This window comes from Sus scrofa, chromosome 9, assembly GCF_000003025.6.
Source record: "Sus scrofa isolate TJ Tabasco breed Duroc chromosome 9, Sscrofa11.1, whole genome shotgun sequence".
NCBI lineage: Eukaryota > Metazoa > Chordata > Mammalia > Artiodactyla > Suidae > Sus > Sus scrofa.
Genome location: NC_010451.4, coordinates 67024540 through 67040531, shown reverse-complemented (window position 1 = coordinate 67040531; position 15992 = coordinate 67024540). Strand labels below are relative to the sequence as shown.

General features: G+C 46.1%; 1 protein-coding gene across 12 annotated transcripts in view; it reads right to left on the bottom strand.

The window, feature by feature from the left end:
* Nucleotides 1-15992, bottom strand: part of SRGAP2 (SLIT-ROBO Rho GTPase activating protein 2) — a 279254-nt gene that overhangs the window by 76784 nt on the left and 186478 nt on the right. For all 12 annotated transcript variants that reach the window (XR_002335789.1, XM_021063302.1, XM_021063294.1 and 9 more), the window contains exons 5-7: nucleotides 13023-13085; nucleotides 4261-4476; nucleotides 3254-3382 (exon numbers count right to left, since the gene is read on the bottom strand). Coding sequence is in view for 11 of the 12 variants with exons in the window: in XM_021063302.1 (XP_020918961.1) it covers nucleotides 3254-3382; nucleotides 4261-4476; nucleotides 13023-13085 (408 nt within the window). In the remaining variant the exon portion in view is untranslated. The remainder of the gene's footprint in view (nucleotides 1-3253; nucleotides 3383-4260; nucleotides 4477-13022; nucleotides 13086-15992) is intronic.

Sequence of the window (15992 nt, the reverse complement as noted above, 5' to 3'; positions counted from 1 at the left end):
TATATATGACATAAGAATCCCATCTTTGTGAAGTTCTACAACTGACAGAAGTAATTCATGGTAAAGGAAGTCAGAACAGTGGTGGCTTTTGGGTGGGGAATTGACTGAGAGGAGAAAAGAGGAACTTTCTGAAATGATGGAAATAATTCTACATCTTCACAGAGATGGCGGTTTCAAGGGGGTAGGATTCATCACAACTCTCAATCTCACACTTAAGTGCAAATTAGATCTCAATTAAAACAGTACTGCAGGGGTCCCCTTCGTGGTGCAGTGGAAATGAATCTGACTAGGAACCATGAGGTTGCAGGCTCGATCCCTGGCCTCGCTCAGGGGGTTAAGGATCTGGCGTTGCTGTGAACTGTGGTGTAGGTCACAGATTCGGCTCGGATCTGCGGTAGGTAGGCTGGTGGCAATAGTTCCAATGGGACCCCTAGCCTGGGAACCTCCATATGCCGCAGGTGTGGCCCAAAAAAGACAAAAGACAAAAAATATATATAAAAGAAAATAAAGTAAAATAAAATAAAATGTGACCTTTTCCATAAAAATATTAAAAAACCCCTAAAAAACAACCCCCCCCAAAAAAACATTATTGCAAGGTATAAAAAAGAAAAACAATCTGGGCTTAGGATATCATATTTTTCTTCTTCTTCTTCCTTCTATTCCTTTCTTCCTTTGATGAATATGCTATGTGCTCAGCTATGTATTAAGTTATGTATTAAGTGTGCTTATGCGCTGTATATGCATGTATTTAGCTAAACAGCAGACTTGGCTCCTGCCCTCACGGAGCTTATAGGACTAAAAAGACCTGTTCTTAGTGCAGTGGCTTTCAAACTTTTTTTGATCTCCAACTCACAGTAAGAAATACGCTGTCATACACACATACACACCTATTTTATCCTAGTCTAGTTATTTTCTTTCCTATTTTATCCTAGTCTAGTTTATTGCTTTAAAAAATTAAGTCAAACCCATAACTGTGATTTTATGACTCCGCTAATGGATCATGACCTACGGTTTGAAAACCACTGTTCTAAGGCCAGCGTTCTAGGCACTGGTGCTGCAGTTAGCCAGTTACCCAGAAATTATCTGTCTGGATGTCTACGAATGTCTCTAGAGAAAGAGCTGTCTTTTCTCCTTTTGTATCCAACAGACTGAACACACAGCCGCATCCCAAATAAATACTTATCATTTGTAGAGCAGAATCATGTTACAAACATTTTTTTTTTAAAGAGTAATTAATCTCACCCCAGGAAAAACAAACAAACAAACAAACAAACAAACTAAAACCAGAGCAACTCTTCTATCCATGTGGCCTGGAACGCTACCAGCTTGGACTTGCTCACAGTGACCTTGACCCATGCTCGGGCGGAGTGCAGACCTCTTTTTCACAGCACCTCACCCAGCATCCTATGAAGACAGGCTCTCAACATACTTTTTTTTTTTTTCTTTTAATGATGAGAATAAATCACCTGCTTCTTGGACTGTTTTAAGACACCTATGCACGTCTGACAGAGGATCTGTGGATGGAGGGTCTATGACTGATGTAGCAGTGGCCCCTCACTTCCCTCGAGGTCAGGGTTTTGGTCAAAGGGGAGGGAAAACTGCCCTGAGGGCAAATGAAAGAGACAAGGACAAACCAGTAGCAGAGGTGGGGTGGATGCCTAGCCTGATTTTTTTTTAATGCATGTGAGAGAAATTGCCGAAATTGAGCATAAGAAAGAAGTGATTCTCTTCCTCATTTTGAGAACAGGATTCTCTCCCGACAGTGAGGAGCTGTTCCCCTGAGCAGGAGAAAGGATCCCGTCTAGGGCTCTGACCTCCGTTGAAGGACAGTGTTCAGATTGGCATCAAGAAGCAGAGAGAACAAAGCGGTGCCTGAACAGGGATCAGGGCTCCCACTTATTCAGTGAGATGATGACACCAGGGCATGACGAGGCTGAAACCTCTGAATCCAAAAGCCCTGGCTGAAGGGAGACAGCAATCTGTATTTTAGAAACTTTCCCCCAGCAGCTCTGATGGGAGGCCAGATTTAAGTATCAGTGATGTAGCGCCCGGGGGCGGGGGGTGTGTGGGGGGAGGTAAATGGTTCCAAACCAGTTCAATGACAAGCCCCAGAGCACCCAGCTGGTTATGCAATGGTCAATCTTAGACCAGAACCACACGTGATATTGTGACGTGTGGCAGGTTCGCTCATGGAGAAACCAAGGGAGAGGGGCAAGTGTAAGAGGTCTGGCCTGAGCCTTGCAAAACCCTGCTGCTGCTTGCCGACAGCAGGAGGCAAAGATCAGGCTTCAGGCTGGCCAGGATCTGCCTGATGCCCTGGAGACTGGGAGGCTGATGCCAAATCGGCCGGCCCCAAGCCCGTGACTTGGATGACAGGAGGGAGAGGTGAGGAAGGACCCGCTTATGCAGCTGCAGTCAGGGCTGGCTCAGAACTGGGCCAGACTGGGGTTTGCAGGTGAGCACGATTGCAAGACTGAACTACAAGGTGTGGGGAGAAGCAGCAGAAGAAATAAGGCCAAGGCTGACCCATCAGACCAAAGACAAACCCTTATCCCTCGCGCCTGCCCCCATGCAAAATACATGTGCTTAGCATCTTGCTTCTCTCCAGATGTCAGGGGCATCTGGATATCTTCCTGACCAAGACCCTAATTTGCAGTTTAACTTGAAGCAAGAACTCTCTAGACCCCCCACCTAGATTCCTTATCTACAAACTGGAGACAGTAATTCTGATCCACAAGGGTGACATGACACTCCAACAAGATAACATGGAGAAACAGTAAGTGCTTTATAACACTTTATATAAACATAGGGTAGGACATTCTACCCCTTTGGCTCCTGTCACTCACTTCTGTGTGCAGGTAGCTGATCACGGGAAATATTTCCTGGGGGATGGAACTGCACCGAGGTCATAAGCCTGGGTGTGTTTACCAATCAGAGCCAGGGACAAATTTCACCTCTCTCACTGGTTAGCTGACTCTGGATAAGTCATCTCAACTCTCTGAATTTGAATCGGTAACAACGGAGGTCATAATGCCTCCCTCCCAGGATTCTGGTGAGGACGGAATGAAAACAAGTCCGAAGTGCTTCACCTGTTACCTGGTACCTGGCAGGCGCCGGAGGCACCATGGCCTCCATCTCCATGACTGTTCTTAAAAGGCTCCAAGATGCCTGAGCAACAGAACTGGGGGCCTCCTGCCCAGATCTCTCAAACCAGGAAAGAGGCACCCCTGCGCCCCTTGCTTTAAGCACTTACATCAATAAGGTCAGACAGGTCGTGGATGTAGTACTTGAAGACAGATGCATTGGTTGCTTCTAAAGCCAGTAAGTACTCATTCCGGGCTTTAATGGCCTTCAGCTTATTCTCCGTGTACTTGGCTTGGCGCTGAAAAGAGAACACAAGTTCAATTTTACTTTTTCTTTTTTTTTCCAAAGGGGAGATTGTTCTCTCAAAGATGAACGTACAGTACATTCGAGAACCACAATTGTGCTGCGACTCCCCATGCGCGTCTGCCTTAAATTGGGTTCTAATTCTGTTTAATGAGATTCAAGGGCGCAATGTAGATCAATCCAGGCAAGGTTAATGAGGCTCCCTACTTTCGATGCGTGTCCCACTTTGGGTCTGTCTGCAGATTCCATCCTCCATCCTTGCACCACCGGCCTGAAGGAGGTGTTGCTACATGTCCCTCTGAACACCCGAGGTCTGAAGCCAAACTCTAGGTCTACAGTTTCCTTCCTGGGCTTGGGAAGGGCAACTACTCTTTCTTTTTTTTCTTTCTTTTTTTTTTTTTTGTCTTTTTGCCTTTTCTAGGGCCGCTTCCATGGCATATGGAGGTTCCCAGGCTAGGGGTCGAATCGGAGCTGTAGCCGCCAGCCTACGCCAGAGCCACAGCAACTCGGGATCCGAGCTGCATCTGCAACCTACACCTCAGCTCACGGCAATGCCGGATCCTCAATCCACTGAGCGAGGCCAGGAATCGAACCCGCAACCTCATGGTTCCTAGTCAGATTCGTTAACCACTGTGCCACGAAGGGAACTCTGCGACTTACTCTTCTTGCTTCGCTGCTAGAGGTGAAAAACTTGGAGGCCAAGTTCTTCCAATACCTAGGACTTCGTCCAGAGCCGAGAACAAAAGTCATTGGGCCCTAAAGGAACACACACCTCCCTGTTCTGCTCTCCACAGTGCCTGCTGGGAAGTTCCTATCAGTTCCGACTTCCAGAGGGTTCCTCCCCAGCCCCTACGATTGCCAGAGCACACACACCTTTTCCTTCATCTTCTCGATCTTTTTCACCGAGCTCCTCCGGACGTGCTTCTCCTCAATGCGGACGTTGGAGGTGGAGTCAGGGGAGCGTGGGGTCTGCCGGTCCTCCTGCTTTACGGATTTTCCGATTTGCTTCTCCTCCTGCTTCTCCGCTTCCTTTAGCTTGCTTTGAGCACTGATGCTGTCGGCATTGTACATGTGATATGTCTTCATGACCTGCAAGACACCCCCCGCCCCCACCCCACAGGTCAAGCCAAGGGGGTCAATTCTCTGCTTTACAGACCACCAGACACAGCTGGACCTCCCCTCCTTGAAGCGACATCCCCACCCCCTTCAGGGCAAAATTCAAAATGCGTGTTTGGTTCAGCACACCGTCTATTACTAAAGACCATTCCAAAACACAGGAAAGCAGTATTGGAACTGAGCCCACACGTCGCTATTCAAATGATTCCATGTCTTCCAGCACGTATCATGTACTTCTATATCTGAACATTGGTAAGCATTTCTCTTACATATTAGCCAAGTAGCTTCCACCAGTTAGTCATCTTACAACACAAGATGGGCAACACTACCACGCAGAGCCTGAGAGCAAAGCCTTCCTGGGCTGGCTAGGACCCTGAAGAGGGCAGCACAGCCCACAGAGCAGCCTAGACTTTGGGGACTTTGAGATATAAAATGGGGAAGAGGAACTGCTCTAAAACCCGCCCAGCATCCTGGGGATCTGTCTGGTCTGTTTTTATCAGATCAACTACGCTCTTCACAGCAGCTGGAACAGCAGCAGCAAGAACAGCAACAGCTACTACCATTTACTGAGCACTTAGTATATTCCTGCCGTGTGGCAAGCGCCCCACAAGCACATCCTCATTTCATCCTTGTGGCAATCCTGTGATTTAGACAACAACCCTACGAAGACTGGAAACCTGCAGAAAAGTTCAGGAAAGAGCCTGAGAAGGAATCAAGCCCACATCAGGTAGAACTGGAGTTGCCAGAGGAAGGAAGTAGTATCAAAGAAGAGGATACAGTTTTTCAATTTTCCATCAAAGCAACCGTCTGGGAGTCTCGTCCCTTTTCTGAATAAGGGGGTTGGGAAGCCTGGAACTTGTGTTCGCTTCCTCCCAAACACACTATTTCCAGCCCCCAGGTGCCTGATCCTTCCCGCTGGCACTCTCCGTTTCCACGGGGAGGCGGGTGGGGGGGGTCCCTCTACTTCTATGTGGAAATTGAAAATGCTTGATAACAAACCAAGAAAGCTGAAGTTCAAGAGTGCAGACATGCTGGAGTTCCCGTTGTGGCTCAGTGGTAATGAACCCCATTAATATCCGTGAGAACATGGGTTCGTTCCCTGGCCTCACTCAAGTGGGTCAGGGATCTGGAGTTGCTGTGAGCTGTGGTGTAGGGTGCAGACATGGCTTGGATCCCGTGCTGCTGTGGCTGTGGCGGAAGTCAGCAGCTGCAGCTCAGTTTCGACCCCTCGCCTGGGAACTTCCATATGCCAGGGGTGTGGCCCTAAAAAGCAAAAAAAAAGAGTGCTGATATTTTGAGGCCATGAGAGGCAGAACTAGAGAATGTCGAAGTTGTGGGGGCGGGCTGTGGGGGAGCACTGAACAGCTGAGGAGAGCCAGGGAATTATTATGCTAATACAATATTAATAAAAATCTCTACCACTTAGTATGCACTGTGTGTCAGGAGTCTTTTGTACGTCACCTCATGTAATCGTCACAACAAGTCTAGGAAGGACCGTTATTTCTGCTTTTAAAGATGAGGAAACTGAGGCTCAAAGAGATTACCTAACACACCCAAGGTCACACAGCTAGGAAATGAATCAAAATTAGGACTCAAACTCAAGTTCGTTAGACCAGGAAGTCCACATTCTTAGCCACTAGGCACCAGTGTCTCTCCTCTGCATAGGACCAAGGCTGGATTCCTTGGGAGGAAAGGCTAAATTTAGTCAAGAGAGGCTTAAAAAGGGAATCTGGTTTCATTTGCGGATTGAGTTAAAGCCACAGTGTCAAAAGGAGGCTAATTTGGCCCCCAGGGGACCCATGTCTGGAGACATTTTTAATTGTCACATCATCTGGCCACAAATGTCCATGGTGCTGAGGCTGGGAAATCCTCGGTTAGAGGGATTCTGTGGGTATGCTCATCCATTCGCTGGAGATGCAGAAAGGAGAAGACTGAGACACGGACAGAATCAATGTACTTGAGAGTTTAAATAACCTCTCATTTTAGAGGCAGAATGTTTTAAATCAGCTTCACCTTATTCTGAACCTGACATCGTTTCCCATAAGTATAAGATCTCCTCTGTATGTTCTCTATACAAGAGAAGCAATCTTTAACAACTGACACCGTTACAAACCTTCCTAAGTAATTCAAACTGTCTTCCAGGTTTCCAGGTTGGCGAAGAAGCAAGAAAGAGGCACCTATTATCCTCGCTGAAGAAGGGTAGGCAGGAGGCTCCTTTTTCTCCTTTCATGTGAATGTGACCAAGGGATTCGACAGTTTGAGTGAACAACTATAAACATGAATTGATTTTAAGAAAGTGATTTTCTATTTCATGAAGATGCATAATCAATAAGGAGGACATGCTATGAATGAACATGAGAGACAAAAAAAGGGCTCAAAGGCATAGATAGTGTCCACAAGACAACAAATGAAGGCATTAAAAATCACCAATTTATATTGCTCCTTTCCCGTAATGAATTTAAAGAACTCTCTTTAGAAGAATGAAACACTATCTCGTCTAAGAAGCTATAAATGCCTCAGGAATTTATATTTAAAGGAAATACATTTATATTTAAAGGAAGACACTTCTTCTTTTGGGTTCTCCTTTCTTCTCCAGAGTTAAGAAATATGTCACGTATACAGTGGTAGTCGTACAATCAATGTGGTTGCCAAATGATTTAATGGCACTAAATCTCTCCTCTGTGCAAATACAGGATAAGTATATCTAGTATCCTCCAACTCAAGGGGAAAACTGAGGTATTCTGAGGCCGAAGCTCAAATAATTGATGTCAAAACAATTGGATAAATAGAGAATCAACACAGGCATTGGAGAAACATATACTGAGGCAAATACAAACTAGGGGGAAAAACTCAGAAGTCTAAATTCTCAATTCTACAATGGAAATTCACTCTACTTTGAAAAACTAAATATTGAATTCATGCCTTTAGCTCGGTTCCCTTCACAAGCCATATTGAAATAGTAGAAGTGTTTTAATGATTATTTTTTAGGTATAAGCTGAGAAACAATTGAAAGAACGAAAGCAGAAGATGAAAAGGGGAAAGGCAAGTAGTAACTGACCTATTGAATCCTAAACCAAAAGTAGGGAGACTCAAGAAGCAACTAGACCTAAATCACAGAAGCCCTCAGAGGTATCAGTGGCAGTGGGATGAAGGCAGAGCTAAAAACAAAAGAAAATGCTGAGCACCTAAGAACAGTTAGACACCTAGATCCCATCCCCTCCCCAAGACAAGAGGTTTATTTTTTGGGGGGAGGGTCTGTAGACTGGGGACGCTAGGCTTAGCTGAGGATAAGGATAAGGGTACTGAACTTAAAACAGGCAGATCAACTGACAATTCTGTACTGAATACTGAGATGGCCAGGTCCCTTCCCAACTTGGCCCCCAGACATAGGCAGGAGGAGATCAGAAGAGCTTTATCTGGGGAATCTGCTCACCTGATATCAAACACCTATAAATACTGACATCAGGCCTCCCCAAGGACACAGTCCAGTCATATCACTCTCCGGTAAAACACACGCAGTTGACACAGAAATTTCCAAGCAGCTTTTCATTTTAAAGTGTCTCACTTTAAAATATAAGCAGGCAGTTAAAGTTTACCAGACATTTAAGGGAACTATCTAACATGAAAGACCAAGACCAAAACAATTGAGAGGAAACAAAGTAGACAGAGAGAAGAAAACTTCAAAAATAATCCAGGAAGTTCCCGTCATGGCGCAGTGGTTAACGAATCTACTAGGAACCATGAGGTTGCGGGTTCGATCCCTGCCCTTGCTCAGTGGGTTAATGATCCGGCGTTGCCGTGAGCTGTGGTGTAGGTCACAGACGCGGCTCGGATCTTGTGTTGCTGTGGCTCTGGCATAGGCTGGTGGCTACAGCTCCGATTGGACCCCTAGCCTGGGAACCTCCATATGCCGTGGGAGCGGCCCAAGAAATGGCAAAAAGACAAAAAAACAAAACAAAACAAAACCCAAAAATAATCCATCACTAAAATCCTTAGAGAGACCCATGAGAAAGGAAAGACATCGCCTCACGAAACAAGAGTAAGATGCAACAAAAAAGGAACATTTTAGAGCACAATAAAAGAACTCTCGGCAATTAAGAATCAATGCAAACATCTTTCCAAGGAGCCTGCCCTCATGGCCCTCTTCTGTGTAGACACGTAAAAGGGTCATCATCTCATATTTTCCTTACTGCTTTCCTTTTCTGTCTCATCTATGAAAATGAAATGCATTTAGTTTTTGAGTTTGGGGACATCTTACATGTTTTTGTATCCCTAGTGCTGAGAGCTGGGGACAAGCAGGCAGGCAGAGTTGGGGGACTATTAACTGACATTGTTTCGAGGGAGCAGGTGCTAAATTCCAATCTGAAGTGGCTCTATAAGCAGACAGCTGCTGTGCCAAATCAAGGGGACACAAGGGGACGGAAGCCTAAAACCACTAGGACCACAATAGCTCCAGGGTTCCAACACCTCTTCCTTCTTTCTCGATTCTAGGTTCTTGATGTAGTTCCCTGGCTCTTCCTCTTCCAATCCATGTGGCTTCAGGGCCCCCTGCCCTTCACTGCTGCTGTGGGAGCTTGCTGGGCTTTTCCAGATACAGCCTCTGAACATAACTGAGGCAGAGAATTCCGGAGCTCTTCGGGGAGCGGCCTGCTCCGACTTCAAAGGCATTCCTGATGCATCAGTCAGAAAATGAAAACCACTTATGCCGTTGCTTACAAACTGGCCAGCCCAATGTGGGGTACAAGCACGTGGAAGAGAATGCTCACTGGGATTGCTCTCTGAAGAGCAGCTGTGGCAGGGGGCCCCTGGCACGGAGTGCCATGTCAGAAAAATCAAAGGCCCTTCAGGCAGAAAAAAGGAAGGTACAGAGGGGGCAGCTGGCCATTTATGGTGAGAGAGTCCAGGCCTCTTGCTCAAAGGCATCTTTATTTGGGTCCTGCCCCTTGCATCCTCAAGGGTCAAAGGTACCTAAAGTATCGACCCATAGGTAATCAGTCTTCCCAAAAGAGGTATTTGTGGCACAAAGAGCAGATACCAAGTAAGAGCACTGAATACGGTAGCTTCCTTACATTCTTTGTTTCCTTTATCTCAAGCCCACGAATAACTTTTGTTGCTTAAAGAGGCCCTTATTATTGCTTATAGAGATCAAAGAAAACCCCTTATAAGAAGTCCTCCGCTGTTCTCTTCTTAACTCCTCTAACGGGAAGAGAGACAGACAGACAGACACACACACACACAAACACAGAGGATCTATATACAGCACCTATCTCCCCAAAGCCAGTATACAATAGTTCCAAGTTCCTATTTGATGAAACCGCTGTTGCAGGTAGTGTGACCTATCATCCTGGCTTACCCCGGACTTTCTTAGGTTCAGCACTGAAAGTCTCACATCCCAGGAAAGCTTTCAGTCCTAGGGAAGGCAGGATCCTTAGTCATCCTAATGCCATGGTGTCTTACTCGGGCCAGCCCTACACTTAGCCCGCCCTCCAGGAGAAGCAATTCATACTTCTAGCCTCTGAACTTTCTAATGGTCTATGGAGACTGTAAACTCATTTGAGCCTTAGCGACAGTCTGATATTTCATGAAGCATGACTCCTCCAAACTCCCCAACCCCCAGGACACAGAGACACCAGCACATGAAGTGCTGTGTACACCTGGGTCATAGAAGTCAGGTGCATTTCCCAGGAATTTTTTTTTTCTTTGTCTATTCTAGGGCTGCACCTGCGGCATATGGAGGTTCCCAGGCTAGGGGTCCAATCGGAGCTGGACCCCGCAGCCATAGCAACTCAGGATCCAAGCCACGTCTGCGACCTATACCACAGCTCACGGCAATGCCAGATCCCTAACCCACTGAGCAATGCCAGGGATCGAACCGCAACATCATGGTTCCTAGTCAGATTTGTTAACCACTGAGCCACAATGGGAACTCCCATTTCCTAGGATCTTAGAGCTGGTGGGGACCGGGTAGAATTTGGGTTGCCTAACTCAGGAGACTAGTCATTATACCAGGGTTTTTCAGTCTTGGTACTATGGACATTTAGGGCCAGACAATTCTTTGTTGTGGGGGCTGTCCCGTGCACCACCATATCTGTTGCATCCTGACCTCCTGCACTCCCGACTTCCGTTGTTGTGACAACCACAAATGTCTTCACACGTTTCCAAGTAGCCCCTTGCATGAAAAATTCACTTTGCTTGATGGGAGTTCCCGTCGTGGCGCAGTGGTTAACGAATCCGACTAGGAACCATGAGGTTGTGGGTTCGGTCCCTGCCCTTGCGCAGTGGGTTAACGATCCGGCGTTGCCGTGAGCTGTGGTGTAGGTTGCAGACACGGCTCGGATCCCACGTTGCTGTGCCTTTGGCGTAGGCCGGTGGCTACAGCTCCGATTCAACCCCTAGCCTGGGAACCTCCATATGCTGCGGGAGCGGCCCAAGAAATAGCAACAACAACAACAACAACAACAAAAAAGACAAAAAGACAAAAAAAAAAAAAAATTCACTTTGCTTGAGAATCGCTGCACATACTCTTCTGCCTTCTATGGAACTTTCCAGCATTCTCCACTCCTATTCTCTTCCCTCTGTCTACTAGAGGAAAATGCCAAATTTTTGTTTTGGCCTTGGGTAGATTATGAGAGTGTGTGCCAATTCACCTAACGGAAGAGGACACCATGCTTAGCCAGTTCTCAGCTTGCCCAGCGATGGGAAGGCTTCCATGCTCTGCCTTGACTGTGGCCTCACAGTGACCAGTGAAGTCCCGGCCAATGTCAGACTGCCTCAAGACTGTGCCTTGAGGTGCCCGCTCAGCCCTCCTTAGCAGTGAGTTCCAGCATTCTCTTCCTTCCTCTCATACAAATTATGCCTTTTCACTTATTTATTTATTTAAAAAAATTACAGCATATTAGGAGACCTAGGGCTCTGAGGAAAGCTCAAAGATCCCTAGACACTGATCTTCCTCTGCTGCCCCAAGTCCCACTGCAGAAGTGGTACACTGGATTCGAGTCGGTTGAAGCAGCTGCCAAGTGCTGCTTGCCTCTGCCAGCTAATGTGAGGTTTGCTGATTATCCACCCTCCTGCTCCCCAGGAATGGTAAAAGCAGAGACCCAAGATACTTGCGAGAAAATAAAGAGATTCGTATAATGACTGCATGTGTCATTTTCTATCCTGATGAATGATTTGCCAGGAGAAAGGAGTCATAGCCCTTCTTGGTGCCTAGAAGATGCTCTAAAAATAAAGAGCAGAAGTAAAGCATTTAAAAGACCAGGGGGTCCAGGCAACTCATCCAGTCTGAAAATGTTTCGCGTCAGCAGGCTTCTATTTTTAAAAAGCCTTAACTTCATTTGAAAGAAATGAAAACGTGGAAGCTGAACCAAAGGGAACCATCTATCTCCTTGGCTTCAGAGCAGAAGAGTCACAGAGTAGAAACTGCAAACAAACTGAGCATCACTAGAGACAAAGCCGATGACCACCTGACCCTATTTACTTGCTTAACCGTTGCCAGGACAAAGTGGCCACACCTAGGCTTTTGGATCAAGAACACGGAATTCTCTGATTCCAAATGCCTGTGATACTTGTCGCCACTGCCTGTCTTCCTGTGAATTAAAAAAAAAGAAAAAGGGCAGTGCATAAGCAAATAAACACAGGAAATCAATTTCACCTCCAAAACAGGATGGGGCAACCCTGGAGAGGACACAAGGCCTGGCACAGCCCAACTGGAAAAGGGGGCCCTGGAATGGCTTTAGAAGCACAATCGGAACAGTGCCTGTATGGCAGCAGGAATTTCCTCAGTGTGCGTGTGTGTTTTTAAAATTATAATTAACGCAACATGGCTGGGGGAAAAACAACCCCCTCTACCTCCCAGTGCATGAAGAAACATGCAACAGCCACAGGCATCATGTGCCTGAAGCTCCAGTCACTTTAGAACAGATTGTGTTTTCTTCTCCAAACCCAAAACCTGGCCCTTCACTGAGGCTTGGCCTTTCTAAAAGCCCAGGGAGTCAATGCAAGGCTCTCTCTGCCTGAACTGGTCCCTTATGTTAGGGGCATTTAGGATTCTGTGCTTCCCTCTAGAGCACCTGCTCTGGTTTCAAACCACTACATCAATCCAAGAACTGATGCAAATCTATGAACAACAGCGCCTTTACCACTGGGCACAAATCATTCACGGAGTGATGCACACTATGCTCCTTGCCATTAGGCTCGGGGTCCCTGGTTGGCTGCTAATGAGGGTCAGTTGTGCTGGTGATCGAGGATCTTGGCTGCTCCCTGGTGATTACGCCCCAAAGGAAGCCACCGTTAGTTTGCACAGCTGAAAAGGGATCTTATTTTGAGAAAGCATTTTTTTGGGCTCATTCCAGTTTGAAAATAAGAGGGCGAAAAAAGAGATGGGTGGAGTTGTCCCCAGTGGGGACCATGCACTGTCCTCAACCTCAGCTCAGTTCTGCTGCTGACGTGACAATGGCCATGAGCTGCCAAAGGCTGCTTCCCTCTGCTTGTCAAAGAGCCAAGCAACCCGTCCGATTTACCGAGTAGAGCTCATTCAGGACCTTCATCAGATCATCTTGGAGCTGCTGGCCGACTTCTTTGCTCTGCAAAGAAAGAGGAATGAAGGTTAACTGGGCAACAGAAGGAGGAGGGAGGGGCAACAAAGGCAAGAGCAGTGCTGGCTCCGCAAATAACACAGATGTAATTAAGGCCCATCATTGAACCCAGCAAATCAGATAACCCCTCTGATCAGATCAAACTATGGTCAGATTACTCAAAGAGTTTTAATAAAATGAAACGGGCCCCTTCTAGAGCCCAGCAAAGGCAAAATCATGCAGAGGGAAAATGGGTCAAAGCCTTTGATTTTTCAACTGGTCCCCAAAGAGCAGGCCAGAACGGCACACCCTACTTAGCAACTGTTGTTAAGTGGACAAGCTTTCTTGGATACTCGTAGTCAAGCATTCTGAGAACTGCAGAGGGAAGTAAGATGCGAAAGAGGATGAGAGAGGCATGTGTACGTAAACATCCAAGGACTTCAAAGTACCTGACTCCATAAGAATCTCCAAGCAAGGAGAAGTTATCCCTCTTACTTGCTTTATTTTTACCCCAAACTCTCAGGGCAGTGATACCTCAATCCTGATTGGTTGCTAATGTTACTCGAGTCTGATAATATATGTTACGGGGTGTCTGATTGGTTAATCTCAAGCCCTGGTGGCTCTCAGGTTCTTCACCGCTGCTTCCCAGGGCTAGCATCTAACTACATGGGAGAAGGGTAGAAACAGAGAAGAACAAGGAAGCAGGAAGGAAATAAGAGCCACGCCTTGGATACCGAGTGTTTAATGCCAAGTCCATGAGAGCAGGGCATAAAACTGATTGGCATCGCTGTGTCATTGAGAGGGGAAACCCTTGTTTTATCTTCTGCCAGATCCTTCTAGTTCTTTCCTACTAAGAATCAGATACCAGCAATGCCCTTCTAACAGAAGGTAAAATGCTACCCACTGCTATAGCTCGGCTCCCAGGCAAAGAAAGGAAGAGGTTTTGCATATCAGAAACATAACCATTTAAGGTCTTGCTTTTTTTCAAAATAAATGACTTCAGGGAGTTCTCTTTGTGGCGCAGCGGAAACAAATTCGACTAGTATCCATGAGCATGCGTGTTTGATCCCTGGCCTCGCTCACTGGGTGGGGGATCCGGCGTTGCTGTGAGCTGTGGTGTAGGTCGAGGTATGGCTTGGGTCCCACATGGCTGTGGCGTAGGTTGATAGCTGCAACTCTGATTGAACCCCTAGCCTGGCATCTTCCATATGCCTCGAGTGCCGCCCTAAAACAAACAAACAAACAAACAAACAAACAAAGATATGTGACTTTAAAATTCTTTTTTCTGATTACAAAAGGAATATGTGTTTATACCATACATCAGAAAACTGTAGGAAACCTGAAAAGACAAAAGTAACCCTTAATTCCTACCCCTAAAACATCACTACTCTAAACTTTGTTATACATTTTTCTTTTTTTTAAACTTTGTTGTACATTTTTCTAATCTCTCTATGACTTTTATGGGATTGGAATTGCATTATACACACTATAACTTTCCCCCCTCGAGGTCTATTGTGAACATTCCCCTACATGTTATTCTTCTATAATTACAATAGATTATATTGATGTACATTGATATAATGTCCAATTCTTGGACATTTACTTTGCTTACAAATTTTTATAATAAAACATGCTGTATTTAGTTACTCTGTATATAACCTATGCACAAACCTGTCATCATTTTCTCCTAGAAGTAACACTGCTGAGTCAGACTGCTAATTTATACCATTAACTGCCCTCGAGAAAAAAAAAAATGGACCCATATAAAATCCCCCCAGAAGCATATGAGAATGTTTTTTTACTTTTCTTGGGTCTGAACAGTTTGATATGGTATCCTATTTTAATTTACAGTTCTTTGACTCTAGGGAGCCCGAAACTTTTTTTTTCTCCCATGTTAACCAGTCACTTTCACTTTTCTTTTACGCTTTACCGTTTTTCTATTGAGGAATTAATTATGGAACATAACATATGTGTGACCTTTGTTGCAAGTAGATATGAATTTTTACACCTGGCCGTGTGGAGAGGGATGAAAGGAGCCCTGAATCAGCAATCACAAGACTCTTCTATTTCCAGCTCTCACACCATCAAGAAGATAACTTTGGAGGACAACCTGGGCCATTTCGCTGGACCTCTGTTTTCTTTTTTATAAAATGAAAGTCTTCGGCTTAAATATTCCCAGGGTCTTTCGCAACGTCTGCCATTCAATCATAATTCTTCGTGATCCTTCACCTGGCTTCTTGAGTCTGTATCAGACCCAAATACCACCCACTTCCATGTCTCATGGGTTGGTCTCCCTCCACAGAGCAGAAGATACTGAGCAAGTTCTGGGGACAGAGCTGCTCTACAAAATGCTGGCTGGCTTCAGGAGTCCCTTGCCGGTCTTAAATTTACTCTTCCCAAATGACTCTCATGCAATGCCGTCAACCACTAGAAGAAACCACAAGAGCAAAGGCCTCTCATGCAGGACCTCATATTCCCATGATGAGGAGAGCTGAGCTCCACTAAAGCAGCAGAGGTCAGAGGAGGTGAGGTGAAGGGAAACGACACACCCACCAGCTCCAGAGTCAGCACCGAGGCCAGAAAGTGGCCGTGAGCAACATTTCCAAATGCCCTGCCCTCCTGCCTCCAGGCCAGCGCCCCCTGCCAGCCTCCCTTACACCTCCCTGTGTTTAAATGGCAGAGGTTACAGGAGGAAGCTCCCATCCCTCTACCCTGCTGCTTAGCCCCGATTGCAATAACCTTAGCCCCAGAGGAGGTGGGAAGAGGAGCGGGAGAAAAAGCATAACCAATAAAACAGCAATGAAGCCCAGGCAGGTGTTTCCTTTCGAGGACTGATTTGTTGGAAAAGGACCGACTCAACTATTATCCCTGTTTATTTGAACAGGCTGCAGAAGTGATTCTGACTTATTCTCCCTC